General features: G+C 35.9%; 1 protein-coding gene across 11 annotated transcripts in view; it reads right to left on the bottom strand.

Moving 5' to 3' along the window:
• Positions 1 to 18,451, bottom strand: part of SYNJ1 (synaptojanin 1) — a 66,567-nt gene that overhangs the window by 21,484 nt on the left and 26,632 nt on the right. For 7 of the 11 annotated variants that reach the window (XM_057410147.1, XM_057410145.1, XM_057410148.1 and 4 more), the window contains exons 12-24: positions 17,290 to 17,455; positions 15,581 to 15,604; positions 11,255 to 11,446; positions 11,034 to 11,118; positions 9,663 to 9,803; positions 9,080 to 9,272; positions 7,619 to 7,777; positions 5,172 to 5,328; positions 4,709 to 4,826; positions 4,381 to 4,596; positions 3,561 to 3,639; positions 2,831 to 2,993; positions 630 to 836 (exon numbers count right to left, since the gene is read on the bottom strand). In XM_057410147.1, coding sequence (XP_057266130.1) covers positions 630 to 836; positions 2,831 to 2,993; positions 3,561 to 3,639; positions 4,381 to 4,596; positions 4,709 to 4,826; positions 5,172 to 5,328; positions 7,619 to 7,777; positions 9,080 to 9,272; positions 9,663 to 9,803; positions 11,034 to 11,118; positions 11,255 to 11,446; positions 15,581 to 15,604; positions 17,290 to 17,455 — 1,900 coding nt within the window. The remainder of the gene's footprint in view (positions 1 to 629; positions 837 to 2,830; positions 2,994 to 3,560; positions 3,640 to 4,380; positions 4,597 to 4,708; positions 4,827 to 5,171; positions 5,329 to 7,618; positions 7,778 to 9,079; positions 9,273 to 9,662; positions 9,804 to 11,033; positions 11,119 to 11,254; positions 11,447 to 15,580; positions 15,605 to 17,289; positions 17,456 to 18,451) is intronic. The other 4 variants (XM_057410151.1, XM_057410149.1, XM_057410152.1 and 1 more) reach the window with 2 other exon arrangements.

Below are 18,451 nucleotides of genomic sequence, written 5' to 3'. Positions count from 1 at the left end.
TAGCAGTTTTTGTGAAGGTACTCCAAATTACATTGAAATAAACTGCTCTAGAAGCCATTCCAAACACTTTAATTTTAAATATCACCTTTGTCACTGAAATAAAGTTGTGTTTAAATAGTAGCTTTCATATTACACAGGCTATTTACAAACCTACATATTACAATTTACATATTATGGCTGATAGGAGCATTAACTGAAATGGGCTGTATTTGAAGAGTATGACTGAAGCGAATTAAGATGATACTGACACACTACAAAGGAATTTTTCAGCAGAGGTTTAAAACTAATCATATTAGAAAGCCTATTAACCACATAACTTTTTGAGCTGTCTCTTTCGTGATGAAATGCTAAAGAGCTAGAGCAAGTTAGGTAGCTTGCAGCAGTGCAGATCCATGGACACAGGAAACAAAGCTCTTCTACTGCTCATTAGAACCAAGACAAAGAATGAGGCGATTTGCCCATTGCCACTTATGCAGAAAACACTAGATAATGATAAGAATAGCCTTTTATATTAATCTAAAAGCTCTATTAAAAATAATCCATAATCCATAAAAATAATCTACCACTGGGACAGAGGGCTGCCAGATTGTATAGTAGTAATAGAGGCAGTTGAGCAATGTAATACACACTGTGTGGGGAAACAGGTGGTCCAGGAGTTTTTGCTGGTGCTCTGCTCGGTCTCACTGGGAGGGCAGGTCCATCTGACAGCGTAGGGGACTGACAGGGACTGGAACGTGGCGAAGAGCTTGGGGAGGTTCCAAGACCAGAGCTTGAAGTAGGCTGCAGATGCTGAGGAAGGATTTCTTCTACTTCTGCACTGTAGTCATCAATGTCTCCTAAATAACACCACAAAGAAGAAAAATCATGTAAAATAAAGGAAACAATAGGTTTTTGTTTTAAAAAGTGGAGAAATTATAAACTTATTCTAGGCATGAGATTTTCTACAAAAAACCTTCAAGTTCCAAGGAATTAGCTCAGCAACCAAAGCATGATTCTTGCATCGTAAAATTATATATGAAGAATGCATATATATTCAAACTGGTTGAAAATACTCCAAATGCACAATATGTATTATGGAAATATATTATTGGTAATTATAATAGAGTGGCAACCATAACATTGCTTAACCAAACAATCAGCTTTACAAAGAAGATCTCTGCAAAAATTATTTCCCTGGTTTGCAATAGATGGCAAGCTTCACTTATACTTCAGAAGGCTGGGCAGGGGATTTTAAGATATCTTCTATTTGTAATACCTTCTGTTTGAAAAGGTGGAATGATGTTTAAAAAAAAAGGTTCAACATGGACCTGCCTGTGAAAAATAAACTGTCAATTTAGAATATTTTCATGTTGATATTCAAAATGCCTAAAATAGACAATTATCCCATCGCAGTCCAACAGGACCATAGTAATCCTCTCTTCCAAGGTTCATGAACAACACTGTTCTACAGAAGTTCCATCTTCAACTTTGCACTGCTCAGCAGTAACAGAGTAATCAGGCTGCCAATTAGATAATAGCTCTTGATCCAAGAGTCTTGTGGGATTCGAGATGTCACATTTGAAGGGAATCATGCCATTTCACAGAGGACTATTAATAAAAACAACCAACCATAGAAGCGTCTAAACTGTGAAAGTCCTGTTTTCTACCTGCATTGGAAAACAGATGAAGCACCTTATGACATTGAGACTATCACCAATTCCAACTTTTCATGCAGGTTTCCCATACATGTACCCTTACCAAAACATATATCCCTTTCTGAAACACCTTTGTAAAAAACCCTTTTAGTCTACTCTTTTCAGTATACATAACCGCCATCTGTTTTCTTGAAACTTTTGCAACATGATGTTTACCCTTAAGGAGCTTGGATAGAAATTCAAAGCAAATGAACTACTCAGAATAAATCAATATAGACACAGTGACTACATCTAGAAACTACATCTGTTCAAGTAGTTACAAAAAACAACCTTGTAAAATACATATGGAAACGCAATACACACAGGAAGTGTCAGCAGGTAAGGGGTGTGCGTGTGTGGCTTTGCTGCTGTTCAAAAAACAGCTGTTTTATTTGCGAACGATATAAGAGGAATATTTTTCAATGTAGAGAAGAGAGTGAATCAGATCTTTCCTAAAAATTAATTAACAGATTAAAAAATAAGATGTGACAAAGTCCATAGATAAGAAACATGCAAGTAAAGAAAGGCAAAAATGCAGAGGCACTATTGCTGCAATAGCGATATTCAGCAACTTGAGGATTATGCTAAAGAAGTATGACATGAAAAGATATAAAAACCCTCCGGTGAAAAAACAAAACTGATAAAAACCAGTGAAATGAAACTCATCAATTCCAAAGATCAGCCCATTTCAAGAGCAACAGAGATTGAAGGTTTCCTTGCCCCACTCATATCTGCCTGCCTGTCAAAGGCTTACCTGTTGTCTTCTTGGGGGTGGTAAATATTCAGTGTCCTATTAATGTATTATGCACATTGGCAAAAAAAATAATTGCTTTGCACTCTGAAGTTTTGTATATCCTGCTTATAGGGTGTCTTCATCAACAGTAAAAGTTGCCTGAAAGAAGTGACCCTGAGAGGGTAGGTCACAGGATAAATTGAGAAGAATGAAGACTGTCAGCAAATTAGTAAAACCTTGAGATACAAGTGCAAACTAACACTCCTCAACAAGTTGTCAAGATATTACTGGAAATAATAGGATTTCTAATTTATCTATTTAAGACTGGTATAAACTTGTTAAAGTATTTATATATGCATTAAATTAACCACATTATTTAGGACTGTAAACATTTCAAAATGATAAGTGCTTTATTTCAACACACCTTCCATATCATAGTCAGCAGTAACCTCAGCATCTTCACAAAGCAAAGTGGAGCTTGTTGATGAAGGTAGCGCAATATTAATCTTCTCTAGATTCATTTCATCTTCCAAAGTTCTGATCCAATCTGGATTTTTCAAACTTATGTTTATAATCCTTCCTAGTAGCTGAATTGACAAAAAAGGTATGCACAAACCAGAAACTGTTAAAATTCAGCATTCTAGATTTAAAAACAAACAAACAAAAAATACTGAAAATGTCACAAGTAAGGTTATCAGAATTTCTGGCACTAAAAAGTAATACTGACACATCACGGAAGTAATTATGCTTTTCACTTCATTTTGGTAATTAAGGACATTTACGCAGTTTAAACTGTTAATTATAGCTATTTAATATTTCCCTAAAGAAAAACTAACAACTTGTCTCATAAAATTTTCCTTTTTAGTTAACAGGAAAACTTCAGGTTTCTTTATTCCAACAGAAACACTACTCTTTGAAAAGAAAAACAAGACTTGCTTATACACTACATTAATAAAGCTACGTGACTACTAAAAGTAAACCAACCAAATAAAAAAACCCCGCAAAATAAAATTGGATGCAACAGCCTAGTATGGAACATGAAAAACTTTATTCTTAAAAAAATGGACAAATTAAAAACCCTGGCCCCAGTCAAGTAGTCTTAAGAAATTTGGATTTTCTCTTCCTATAGGAAAGTTTAGTAATTTTTGCATTACCTCAGTACCATTCAAATTCATAACATTCAAAGCAGAGCTTCCTTCCAAAAATGTTACCCACATCTTGTCTTCTACAAACCTGCAAAGCCCATTGGAAACAATAATTAAAATATTTTATCCTATCAACTGACTTTTTAAGCCTCTTAAAGGTTTTTCAGTGGTTCATTTCACAGAGAAGAATTATTTATTAAGTTCGTTAAAATATAACTGGTTAATAAGCTTTAACTGAATGCATCCTTACAACAACAAGCAAAAGAGAGAACCAGGTAAATAACACAGAGTGAAAGCACTGTCCTCTTAAAAATTATATGACTACAGTTACACATTCAACAATAGTTGTGTGGCTTACAGGTTAGATATTTGTATTAGTTGTTCCACGTGTCATCACAATACGGACTTGGAACTATGCTCCTAGTCTTCTGAAAAAAAACCCCCACCCAATCAACCAAAAAAACCCAACCCACAAAACCCAATTCTAACCAAAACAACCCCCAAGCCCCAACAAAATACCACAACACTTACAGTTCAATTAACAGTTTAGTCTTTTAAAATTACTAACTTAATTTTACAATACAAAGTCAGTAGGATACTCTATCTCAAAAATAAAGAGCAACAGGAAAAACTAAGTCTGAAAACTAAGACACATACAGGTATGTACAACTTACTTTTATCTGTAAAGACATGGAAGTTGAAATCTAAATGTTAAAAATTAAGCAGAGCAGATTGTAACTGAAATGCCCACTATGAAAGTAACTTTATTCAAGAAATAGGTGGGAACAATGAAGAGAAATGAAGATGAAACGTAAAAAGTCTTTCTAACCTTATAAGTATAACTTCACCATAGCCTGCAAATTTTTGAAGAAGTTCATCAATTAAGTTGTCATCAAAATAGTTTTCTTCTGCTGAAGAACTTTTGATGGAGACCATTACAGTACCATCAGGTGGTCCTTGCATTGCAATCACCTCCTTATAAACCTTTTGTCTCTCTTCTGCTTCAATTTCAAATATGTCAATGTCAATCAATGCAACCACAGGCCTTTGAAATATACAAGAAAGAGCTGTAAGCAGAGTATCTGAACAACAAAGTACGCAATATGAGTATCAAATTTTCAATTATTAGGAAGTAATGTATAAAATAAAACTGAAACCTATGATCAGATGTTTTCAGCTCTGCTCTTCCGTAGTGCAACAAAGTACCAGGATTCCATGTATAAGGGACGTTACTGTCACTGTGAAAACTAGCATTCAGAAGATCCAGGTCTTCAGCTACAGCCAGTATTAACGAAAACAAAAGGGGAAAACCACCATGATTGCAAGAACATGCTTTAAAAAATAAATTATTTGTAAATAGAGAAAAAAGAAAGTAAACCAAAACCAAGTGTTCTACAGATAAAACCAGTACTTTTGAAGTACTGAAATATCAGTAACTGGCACCTGATTCTTGATCCTCTTGTTCAGCATCACTGTGTTTACTGTAGATGCTATTATCAGCTTTGTTTCATACAAAGTCAGGGACAGAAGTTCAGAATCACTAGCACTGTGAATGTCACTAATCGGATTCTATAAGCCAGTGAAAAGAATACTTTAAACAACTTAAGGAAGCACTCAAACCTGATCGGTCAAAAGGCCATTTTCTTCTTCTCCAGAGAATACGATCCGTCCATGCTGGTGTGCGACATTTTTCACTGGTGTCATAGTCATCAGAAAACAGATCATATTTGTATGTGGGAGCAAAATTTATTTTGCCTTCCAAAAATCCCCTAAAAATCTGTAAGAAACAAGGCAGTTATGCGTCATGCCAGAAGACAGAAACAGATGGGAAACTGCTTGAAACTAATGAGAATTCTCTTTTCTAACAGTGAAAATCTGTAAACATATAAAAAAAAATAGTAATTTGATAATATGAATCCTTCTCCAAATTTTATCTGCTGAAAACACCCTACATTTGCCACTAAGACTAAATAGTGACCCTGACCCAGATAGATCATCATCAAACAGAAGTATGCCAACATTTATATCTTTAAACCCAGGCTCATGAGCAACCTACAGTTCCTCTAACGTCATTCAGAACTTGTGGTCACCCAGAACAAAGATGCTGTCCACAGCACTTTAATTAGCTGGTTAGCTGCTCATGTGTCAGCAAAAGTTGGGAATTAAGGTTTATATTCCATGTATCTATCTAAACATGCTAAACATTCCCCCAAATTGACACAAGACAGCTATAAATAGGAGGTCGGGGTGGGAGACAGAAAGAGTCCTTAATATATTTGATATGAACTGAAATATTACAGAGAGAGGGGGTATCACCATTTTTTCTCAAGCGAATAAGAAAACAGAATAAAAGGAGGTATTATCTGCCAAGAGGACGTATGGTATTTAGAGATACAGTGTCAACTGAAATGAATCAAAAAATCCATTAGGTACTTTGCAACATAAACAGACAGAGTCAGCTGACACAAGACCCTAGAAGGCCAGGAGATTTGTTCCCTCCTTAAGTGTCTAAACTAGAACTAATCTAATACCCTTTAGTTATCTTAACCAGCTCCAGTCTTAAGTTTAAACTTTTATAGTGAGTTTTATTTAACATCAGAGATCTGAAAAATAGAAAACGAACTTAGGTCTGCATCAGATGACAGGTTAGCCTGCTTTTCTTATTGGAAATATAAATTGAAATCCAGCCAATTTAAAAATCTGTGTCGGAAGATCAATGTCAGAAGATCCACAACTTCTTAGACAATTTCTCTGCCTCCGATAATTGTTTCTTAACCTACTTAAAATAGCTATATAAATGCCTTTCCTGAACAGCAGATACACCAGATAACAACCACATGCAATCACAGAGCTACCCTGGATAGCCAACTGATACCTGCTGCTGCCCAGTCAGTCACTTTCAAATAATGGAGTATTACCCAATAATGCAATACTACCCCCTTTTTTCTCCCCAGTCAGGAGATTATTTTGAGTCTTTTTCATATTCAGGTAGTTTCCATAGATCTTTCCAGCTTTATAACTGCTCTAAGTGTCCCCAAATCCTCTATACATCTCTCGTTTTGGTCACATTACCACACAATCACGCTGTCTGCCCACTTGAATGTATATCTCATTTTATGTAGGAACTGGGCTTTCAAAAAAATAAACTGAAACTTTTCAACTGTTTTCCCTCCTGTTCTGGTGCACAAGACACCAGCACAAATGGAAGAGAACTCTAATTCAGAAAAAACACTACTTATGATCAAAGTGTTGGCAAGTAGACAAAACTAACAGAGGCAACAGGGGATTATCTGTCATTTTACCATCTACAGCATTCCCACATAAAGCTGGAAAGAAATGACATACAGTTGCACACAAAATTTAATTAATTACAAATATTCTGTTAGTTGCTACGTGCTGGAGGGAAAACACTTGATAAGTTTCAATTTATTTTTTTTAAAGCCCAGTTCCTACATAAATTGAGATGTACATTCAAGTGGGCAGACAGCATGATTGTTTGGTAATGTGACCAAAACAAGAGATGTATAGAGGATTTGGGGACACTTAGAGCAGTTATAAAGCTGGAAAGATCTATGGAAGCTACCTGAAAGAAACCCTAAAAATTAAAAATCTGAAGGTTTCTTCAGACTTTACTCTGTTTTTTGTAGTAACAAAGTAAGTAGAAAGGTCTACAGTTTGGACTATGACTTTGTCCAAGAAAATGACACAGTAGCAGCATTAGACCTATTATTGCAGCAATTTAAAGCAACTGGTAACATTACCAAAATAACTTCTATAGATATATATTTTAACAGTTGCACCTGCTTAAAATATATATATATGTAAGTAGTAAATTCCAACATAAAGTTGTAATAGATGATAGCGTTTCCTTTTTTGGCGTCACTGGCTCTTCAGGTCAGTTACTATGACTAAGTTATTAAATGCTGCTGTCGCACCCTTCCATACCACTACCTGGAAAAAAGTGATAAGCAAAACATACTCAGGATATAGGTTTACAGAAGCACCACAGAAAACTGCTAAAGCCAAAACTAAAAATAAAGCATTTTTAAGTAATATGTTTAAGATACCTGTCCAGAATTTTTCTGATTCATAAGCTGGTCTCCTGCAATAAGGGAGTCCCAGTTCTGTTGTCGTATTAGGTCCTTAACCTCCTCATTTGGAATATCAATTCGATAATTAAAGTCACCACACCAAAAGATATAATCATGGGAAAAGAGCATCCTTCCCTGTCAAACAGAGGCACGCAATGAAGTTAAAAACATCCAAGAGATTCAGAAATTCAATTTCTGACTTTAAAACATAATGCATCATTTCAAGCTGATGAGGACAACTGAAACACACAATAGTATTTACTGTTCATATGGTAGAACAACATAGCCAAGTGTACAGTATTCACACACACAGAATATGAAAGAAGCAGCAACATCCCTTATGTAGTTTCTAAAGAAACATGAATCATGTAAATTGGATTCCAAAACTCTTCATCTTTCTACTCCTGTTTTAGAAGTCTGCTCTGAGATGGCAACTGATATATATGTCACAAATAGGTTACAAAGGAGAACAAAATACTACCCTGGGATATTGTGGCATAATATCCCGACAAATGGCAAAACAGTATCGACTGTTTGGAACCTTGAGATTATTTGAAGACTTTTCAATTACATATAATTTTACGGCTAGGGAGAGACAGAAGGGCTCTGTTAGTTCAGACAAAGCTGAAGGCTTAAAGTGAGAAATTTTACTTCTTTGTTTTGATTTCTGCATTGCTCTTAAATAAATCAAAGCAGATAAACTGGCAGATTAAAACGGCAGCATTTAGGAAACTGTTTCTGGGGACCATAATAATACAGTACTGTCAAGAAAAACTGAAACATGACCATGGGGACAAATACAGAAATTAAAAAAAAAACCTATAAAATAAGATCTGAGAATCCTGCACAGTGCCATAAAAAGTAACAAAGGACAGTTTAACTACAACATTTAAGACAGCTTTAAGTCTCAAGAAAGAATCTTGCTGCATTGATGAAAGCATCAATTTACTTTTACTTGGTGTTTGATAATCCTTTATGAGAATATGGTGCAGAACTGCACAATCCAACTTGACAAAAATGAGTGAAAAAGAAGTTAAAATGAGTATACTGAAATGTGTACTGAAAATAGTGCTGTTTTCCATGTATTTTTTTCTCATAGTTGATTAACTCCAGTGCCTACAAAAGTTACACTGCATGTCAGGAATCTATCAGGTCTTTCTCCTATGCTAAATCCTTGATGCCTAATGCTAGCCACTGAATTCATGCATCACCATCTCTATCGGTCATTACACTGGAAAGGTATATTTTTTCTGCAGTCATCTATTTCAATAAAACTTGTGGGAACGTAGTTATCTCTGAGGCCTCTAACCCAAGGAAATTTGATTTCCACAGGAATCTGAGGAGGTGCAAAAAATAAATAGAGCTTTTGGATGAAACTGCTGGAGCTCAAAGGGTTTAACTTATTATTCACTATGGAATTTGAACACTGTTGCTTACCATTGGAAAACTGAGCTTCCGAGCTATTTCTACGAAGTCTTCATTTCTCTCCTTAACTTGTGATTGCCCTGCAGCAAAATGACTGCAGACAAAGCAAAGACTGGATGTATGGAACAACATCCGAATTGCTACTGCACCTTTATTACCAGTGGCTCCTCCCATGCCAGTCTTTACAGTGTCAACAGCAACATCCCTGAAAGAGTTAAACAACTATTAAACCTTCAAATGCAATGGCACAGAAGTTAACAGCTTTAAGTATGTCTGAGTAAGACATTATGCTGGTAAGAGAACATTTTCACATTGTTCTTTCAGCAGTAAGGCCACTGGGCTTTTTCAACACAATGCCAACAGCTACCGAGGAGGTAACAATTTAACTCTTCAGCTTTTCAAGCTCTCTTGGCAACTGATGAGGCATTTAAAAACTAAAAGAATAAAATAATTTAAGCATGATAAAAGAATTTAAGCTACTAGTTTCCCAGAAGATGGAACAACTCATACACTTTTTAGTACACTTGTACATTAGCTTGCAATCCAGAGCAAACTGAAGGTGACCCAACTTGCGCACAGCTGTGTGTTCACTGACCTGATAAAAGGCGCATGCTGGGGCCTGATGAACACAAAAAGGCAGACGCCCACCAACTGCTCAGAAGCCAGCAGCACATACTTGTAATCTCTTGATATAGTCTTCTGCAGCTCAGCAGCCCAGAGCTTCTGATTGGTTGTGCTAGAAGTGAGATGAAAAATGCCAATTTTAAAATAAAACAAGTGAGCAGGTATCTAAACTGTTGAGCTAATTGGATAACCTTCATACAACAACCTAAACTAAACCCTGAGGTAGCAAGGCAAAGCCAAGTTGTGAATGGTGCTCAAATGCCTCCTAGCAGAGACACAAGCTGTCATGACATCATCATTTCAAATTCAGCCTCATAAAATGCTGCCTCACTTTCTCAACACCACAGACAATGTTAGGAGCCAGGGCTATCTTTCCTCTATTTCTGAGGCTAGACTAGAGGAGCAAAACCAAAGAATTTTTATAGGGAGCTACTTTCTGGCCTAGAGCTAAGTTAATATTGGAAAACAAGATGTCCACGTCTTTGATCAAGAAGAAACTTCCTTAGAGACCTAACTGACTATGGTTTTCAAAGCTAGTATCGGAAATAAATGAAAAATATCAGACCTGGAGACAGCGTTAACTAGACACAGTGTGAAATTAGGGGATGACAAAACTTCCACTCCTCAAGACAAAAGACTGTGCAAAGGCTGACAGTATTACAGGCTTTAGATGCTTCTTCCAACGTGTTATAGCTAAACACTAGAAAGCATGAAAAATGGGCAGACAAAACAACAGACAAAGGGAATAGGACTACACATCAAGACTTCACCACTGGTAAAAATATTTTTTCATAATGCCCTCTACTAGATTTGCGAAATCCAAACTCATTGATATACATGTAATTCATGGAATGACAACAAAACCTGACAGTGCAGAAGGAAGCCTTGCTTTATACAGATCAAAATTTGATGCAATACACTATATAAAGGCACAACAACAATACATGCTCTTGGAAGGAATTTCACAGGACTTGCTGTTCCAAGCAATAGGAAGGCACAGACAACGCAGAATGCTACAAGTATCAGAGGTAAATTCCTTCAAAGTATTAAATGAAGGAAAAAGTTAAGGGGCTGCTGAAGGTTAATCCAAAATATGGCCAAGTAGTGACTATTTGGATCCTTGAGATTACATTAGACATGATCTAAGTGATCACAGCTTTGCTAGGGAAGCTGAGATGAAGTCTGCAATCCTGGCACAGAAACTGGCAGAGAGAACTGGAACACAGTCAAAAATTAACCCAGACTAACCCAAACCATTACAAAACAGAACAACAAAATAAATAACATTTTACTCAAAAATGTGATTATCAACTAAACAGCACTGTACAGATTGTATACCGACCTGGCATTCACAATGTTTCCTGCATTTAACTCCACCATTTCTTCAAATCCAATGGCAAATATGTCTACAGGCTTGCTTTTGCGATCTGCATTTAAATATTAAAAAATCTAATTGTAATTTATAATTAAGAACCAAGACATATACATATCTGTTTTAATGTTTATGATCTAATTACAAAAATCAGAATTTTCAAGAAAAAATTGTCAGAACACAAATCTTACCTTGGAATTCATGAATTCCAGCTAACTTTGGTGCATCTAGAAGCCAGTCAGTGAGGGTCTGATTTCTAAAGGCAATACTTCGAAACTGCTTCCCCCCGTTGACATTCCATGTCCCGACACAGACTCTAATTTTTTTCGGTTTTGCATACTTATAAAAGTTTTCACACATACTCTTTAACACTTTTACAGATGCTGCAAAAACATTTGAAAAGACATTATTTTTATATAGAATGTTTCTCCAGGAAACTTGGCAATGAGATCTTTCCCTTTAAAAAATGGCAACAAATCCATGCACAGACATACAGAAAGTTAAATTGTGAAAGAAAGATGAATGCAACTTTTCACAAGAGGAAGTACATTTGCAAACCTACTACTTGTCTGGGTAGGCTACTGACTGAAAGTTTGTTCAAAGTAACATATATATATAAAAATGATACATAAACGAAACATAATTTCTATGTTTTATAAATATCTGTCATTCTTTCACCCTAAGTATGATTCTCTATGGAAACCACTATTTTTCGTACATGCCAACACAGGTATCTACCTCATTTTCACAGAGTACATTTGTGAAATTCAATCTCCATTGAAAAAACAACTGACAGATATGCTCACTTCTAGAAGTGTAAAAATTACTGATATACTACATTTACTTAAATAGGTAAGGTACGTTATTTTATCATACAAGCCACAAATCTGAATTCTTTTTAGGTTAGTTGAATTCCTAGAATTCTGCTTTAGTGAGGAAAGTAGGCTAGTATTCAAAACAATTAAACTCATTTCCCTGTTACACCAGCCTTTCTCTGTGCCTTGTTTCTATCTGCCAGATGGGAGAGAGTGTAATGACCCATCTGTAAAGGGCATTGTGAGAAACAAATAAGATTATTCCATGGTCAGACACTAGAGTTACAGAGATTTTAAAAGTCCCTTCATGAATTAGCTGAATAATACAGTCATACAGCTATATTTTCTAATGCAAACAAACAGATCTGAATATTTTTTAATTATGCTCATTTTTTTCTTTAATCTCAGTGGAATAGAAATTGCATCAGGTGTAAACAGTGTTGTTTGCATTGTACTTTATCTAAGTGATATTAATTTACCTATTTTGAATAATCTCACAGTTATGAGACCCTGTGAGAATCATATAAACAATAGTAGATGGAATTCTTCCATTCACTGTGTGCTGTCTTGCAAAGTGATCAGCTACTGGGCACAGTATTTTCACCCAAATCACCACCACAGGATGATTAGCGAGCTGTTGTTGTCTTTTTGGTTATTCTTCTAAGCTTATCACTTTTAAATTTGCTACAGAATCTTGGCTACCCAATTAAAATAAAAATCAGGGATTCTCCAGCTCTCATGGTTTTGAAACAAACGGAAAATGAGAAAAGAAAATTATATATTTGTTGTTTGTGAACTCTTTCATTGCTGAACAAGGTTCCATGAGGGACCCATGCCTTCCTCACTTAGCATGTTTCAGAGCTCAGGCTGGTCTAGTGGAAGATGTCTCCCTTCCAGGGCGGATGGAACTAGATGATATTAAGGTCCCTTCCAACCCAAACCATTCTATGAATCTATGAACAAACCATACACCCATATATGAGCTAATCACGTATAAAAGCCAATGAACCGACTGGTGTCTCCTTGGCGTACTAGAAGCAAATCATACTTGGGATCATGCTTTCCTTATTGTAACCCAGGTAAAACCCAGGTAAGTCAACAAATCAGCAAGGATCTCACAATACTTAAACACTTCAGGGGAAAGCCAAATACTGAGTCTACTCCTGTCACACAGTAGGTGACACTCCGGAAGTCCACCAAATGCCAGAAAAACCTCTAAGGATCAAGGACAGAAGCTGACCACTGAAGAGAAACCAGTTCAAGAAATGTACCCACAATATGCACAAGTACCTAAACCATCCAAAGGATTACCTGAACCTGAGGAACCAAAACAGCATCACAGACACTGTGAGGATCTGCACAGATTAGCCTTCATAGTACTCTGACCAAGTTGAAAAGCAGAGTTTGGTCTTTTATTCTCTCCAAATTCTTTCTCTTTTGCAAATTTAGCAATTTTCAGCTTAACTTTAAACAGTTACTCCAAATAATTCCTATCTGCTACCAAACAGCTTTTAAGAAAAGCTGCAAAATAGAATAATTGTCTACCCGTGACATTACCATGAACTCCTAATGTGAAAAGTCTTTCCAAGATAGTATCTGACTTTAGAAGCAAACTGACAATATGCTTATTACAAGCATGAAATTCATACCTTTAAACTAGCAAGCTTTCTAAATTGTAGAATGACTCTTTTTCCAAATCAGAATTAAAAAAAAACAAAATTTTCATGTTTTCCAAAATACTGAGTGAGCCCACTGTTCTTCAGAGCTCCTGAGCCTCCCACATACATTATTTTCCCACACATTCCTAGCTATTTATATTTTCAACAAAACTGTATCTCACTCTACAATGTTTAAAATCCAATCAATTACATTTTCTGTTATTTTGCAGAAAAAATTCTACTGCTCATATTAGAAAGGCAGACATTTGGAAATCAGTTCTGCAAAGGGAATATTGATTTTAAATTCTTGGTGGGATATTCTATGCAATTTTACTACATCATCCAAATTACTGTAGGTATATTTCAAGATATGCAATTTGTATCCAGATGAAACTCACAGTGAAATGTTAGATCAGGAACTGAAAAAAACATTGACATGTATGACTCTTTGTGAGTTATAAGCTAGGCTGATACAGTCTAGATGGTAACACCATAAATGACAATGTGACTGTTTATTCCAACAAACAGTTTTTAAAACTGACAAAATGCCAGCGAATCAGTTAATTTCAGGTGCGTATTACCTGTGGCTCAGATTTCATTATTTAAGTACCCAGTAAGAGTTAAGTAGATACAGTAAAACACTAATAAAAAAAGCAAAGCTGTAAAGGGAAAAAAAAAACATTTAAAGCTCAAAACTACAGATTATGTTTGAAGTGCTTTTCTAAGGGGAGGTATGTGAGGGGGAGAAGCTTTAAACACTTGAGATGTATTTGAACAATCTAGCCAATGACAAATCCTCATGGTTTCTTCCAAGGATCCTCTTCAGTACCCAGGGCCAGCAGCTACTACCCAAGCACACAGGTTCAGTGGATACTGAGCAAAACTTTGCTATTCTCTTAAAATGGGAGACTTGTCTGAACAATTATTAAGAGCTTCCTTGTTTATTTTCCTCCTTCTCTCCCTTTATCTTCCCACATATTAAGAACAGACTTTTCTTCCCTGCCACCCATAAACTAAGCATCTGATCTGGTTTCAATGAACCTACTTCCAAGAGGCAGCACACTGAACCCTATTAAGGTAATAGCTCAGACATGGATGTTTAAATTTTCTTAACATAAAGTAAACTCTGAACATATGAGCATTAGGAATATAATATTTTAAATAATAATTTCTCAGAACAAAGAGACAATGACGTGTTGCACAGCTGACACGTACTTGCAGCTCTCCCTTAAAAATATGGAATACGCATATATCGTATCTCCCCAAAATTACGTCTGAATGCATTATGTTGCTTATGTTGCTAACTTACAATGACAATAACTAAGAGCTTTCAGCAGCTTCTTAAACTGAAGAGATATTTCATGTAATTTTCCTCTATCTGGCTCATCCGTACGTTCTCAAAGTAGAAAATCAGAAGTTAACTATAAAGTTGCCACTTCAGGCCTTCTCTTCACCAAGAGTTTTACCTAAATAGATGCTCTTATACTCTCATTTAGTGTTACGTGCAGAGATAACTGTTATCTCAATGGTTTTGATGGTACTTTTGCTCCACAGAACACAAGTGTCAGCATATTATTTCAGATCATTCCAGTACAATGCTATCCTTGGCTGGGAGATACTACAAAACCAGTCTGTCTCATGCAAGAACACAAGCTGGTAGAGCCTTTTAATGGCAAATAAGATGTTAGAAATTGCACTGAAGAATTTTTAGCTCTTACCCTAAACAAAACATGTAGACAAAACAAGAATACAGGAGCTCCCAAATCAGATAAAAAGGCAAATTCCTCTACAGCTAGAATAAACCATTTTTAAAAATAAACCTCAAAGAATTGGCTGCCTCTTTTTTCTAATATTTTTCATCCCGCATATTCATACATTTTCACTTTCTTTGTATTAAAAAGCTTTTCTAAGAGTAAGGGATTTGAGGGCACAGAGTGCCAGATCCAAACACTACTAGGAAAATTGAGCCCACAACCAAATGTTACGTAAATAGGCACAAGAAGAACAATAGCTGCTCAGATATTTACAGCTTAGTTTACTATACCTGATTGTAATGATTGCTCTGAAACTACGGATGCAGTAAGAAGGAAACAAGAAAAACATTAGTCAAATAAGTAATTGTTTTTTAAATTTTTCCAGTAACGTGACAGAACATGCTGTAATATACAATTTATTACACATAACCATTTGCATCAGTTAAAGCACATCTTTTATGCTGCAAAATCTAAAAAGCTGTACAACAGTATCAACAACTTGTCTTTGCTTGCTTTATTAATAATGGATTTACATATTATAAAGTAGTTCTCTAGTTAATTCACCACCCAGCAGGCAATGCAAAGACATTATGTTCAGTGAAGAGGGATTAATGTTCCTCAGCTGACAGAAGCTGCAAACAATGAAAAGATAAATTGCATTCACAGAGAAAGTGAGAAGAAATGCAAATGACTTTCAACTAACTTTGAGGTAAGGCTAATTTAGCACATTCAGATACAGGAAAAATTACAATAACACAAAACCTTGTGGTAAAGGAATGAGAGGAAAGGAATCTTGAAAATATAAAAATACCCACAATCTGAAGAGTTAAATTGGGCAAGAATTTTTTTCTTGTGCCACCGATTTACACTGAAGCTTTGACACATTTTTCTCATTCTAAATTGAGAAATGTCCAGAATAAAGTGAAGAAAAAAAAAAAGGAAAAAATAAGAATGTTATTAATCCCTAAAATTGGCAATAACCCACCATTTAGGACACTCTTACCTGGGATCTTAAAAAGACGGCTCAAATTTAAGTTCCCTCTTTTCCCAAGAACTAGCTCCTCTATTTTTTACTATCCCAAAAGAGTTATTTTAAACACAGCCCTACACCTGGCCCTCTATTTCCCTGCCCATTAGATCTGCAGAAGGATGGGACATGAATGTAGTCCTGAGGACTGTGCAGACTACACCTCTGAGGATGCAGGATGCTGTGGTTCAGCTCCCTGTTCTGATGAGGTGACCCATCATCCTGACACCAGAGTCCCAAGTGCCACATGGCTACTCTGATTGAGCAGATTTTCTTATTGAAATCGTTCTGATTTTGATGTGGAAATTCACACACAGACTGACAAGCTTTTATGGTGCAACTGTTCTCACACAAAAGCCCCATTTTGTGATGGAAAATCATTCATCGGGATTCTTCTGATAGCTCCTGTTATCTTAAGTTTTCTTTCATTCCCAAAACCCCCTTTTGTTCCTCAGTATCTTAGAAACTACAATGAAGATAAGCTTGAAAAAAAAAAAAAAATGCTTTCTACCTAGTTTAATACCATGGTGAGAATTTCTTCACTGACATGACAGATCAAAATAAGGAAGACATTTAGCAAACAATAAATCCCCCCTAATATTTTAATAAATCAGGATTTTCTTTCCCAAATTCAGCACGTAACTGTAACGATTAACACTTGCTATATATGGATTCGAAGAACTGAACAGAACATATTTATGGTGCATCTACAGTAAAGTTCTGACAAATACACTCCACAAACATTTACCCACAACACCACCAGACATCAACAAAATATAAACAGTAAAGAAATTACTGCAACATGTTAGTTTGGTAATATTAGTAAAGCAGAAGTAACTTTCATCTTTTTAATAAGCCATCAGAACATAAAATAGCATTTACACTTCTCAATATTGCTTTGAAAACAGACTCCATATAGCTTTCTTACACCAAATAGTTATCAGACAGATTAAAATCCTGAAAGACACATACCGCATAAACTGCTGGTGGTTAAGAGAGCCCGTGCTTTATCTGCTAAATCACTATTTAGGGTATTTCCCAATAACAAAACATCAATGGCCTCCTGCTTGGAGCTATCAAAAAAGTTATTTTGAATCGTTCTGGTCACAGAACGAGCACCATCCTTCAGCTTTCCAGCCTGTTAGGGAGGAACACGTATAAGATATTTTATATTGGACACTGCTCACAATAACATTGGCAATATTCAGTAACATATTTGTAAACTGCATTAATGATTTTAAAATCTAAGGCAAGTTCCTTCTTTAAGTGTTAAAGTCTTCTGAGCCTATTGTACCATGTTGTGCTTTTTCTTTCCCCACCTACGTGCTAAACCACACAGTCATACCTTCAAGGCATATCTAACAACCAGATTATTCCAGTTTGAATTATTTGAAGTAAACAAAACACTGCAGGGAGGGGAAAAACATTTTCCCCCCTAAACCCTTGGTCTTCAAAAATGAAATTGATATAGTGCCATGTTTAGACCATGATACGGGATTTTGGGCTTTTCCCCAAATAGTGACAGATGAGCAAGCACTTGAGTCTAAATGTCATGATACATGAATATATATGTATGGATGTATATACGTATGAACATATTAGTTCAGAACTCACATTCTGAAATATCCATGTTAAAAAAAAAAAAAAGAGCTGCCTTCAACTTATTAAGACCCCTTCACTTTTTAAAAATCATGCAAGTCTCATGCAGTATCCCAGAAGGAACATATACACTAATGTACAGCTACATATATATGAAGACACTGTTGTTGCACAGACTGCACACAAGTGCCATGAACAGTGAGTGCTCCAAAGGAAGTGCCCAACTACCTAAGCTAAACAAGAATTTCCAACAGATGTACTACTACTACAGATATTCCCTGTGGGTCAGACACCTGGAGGATAATGTAATCTACATGTCAAGCAGTCTCATACTTGATTCAAAAACCAGCAGCACTAACCTGTGTACACAGCACTGAGAATAACAGGCACAAAGACATATTCTTGATTACACGGCTTATTGTGTTTTATGTATGTAAGTGTATTTTGCCTGTGAGGTGTATTTAAACACATGCTATTGCACGTATATGAAACATAAACCATAATCCATCAGGGATGCTGCATGGTATTAAAAAAA

The sequence above is a fragment of the Pezoporus wallicus genome, unplaced genomic scaffold, assembly GCF_028554395.1.
Source record: "Pezoporus wallicus isolate ANWC-B61680 ecotype Strahan unplaced genomic scaffold, APGP_CSIRO_Pwel_v1 contig_7011, whole genome shotgun sequence".
In the NCBI taxonomy this organism is placed as follows: Eukaryota; Metazoa; Chordata; class Aves; order Psittaciformes; family Psittacidae; genus Pezoporus; species Pezoporus wallicus.
This window is presented reverse-complemented; position numbering and strand designations above follow the sequence as displayed.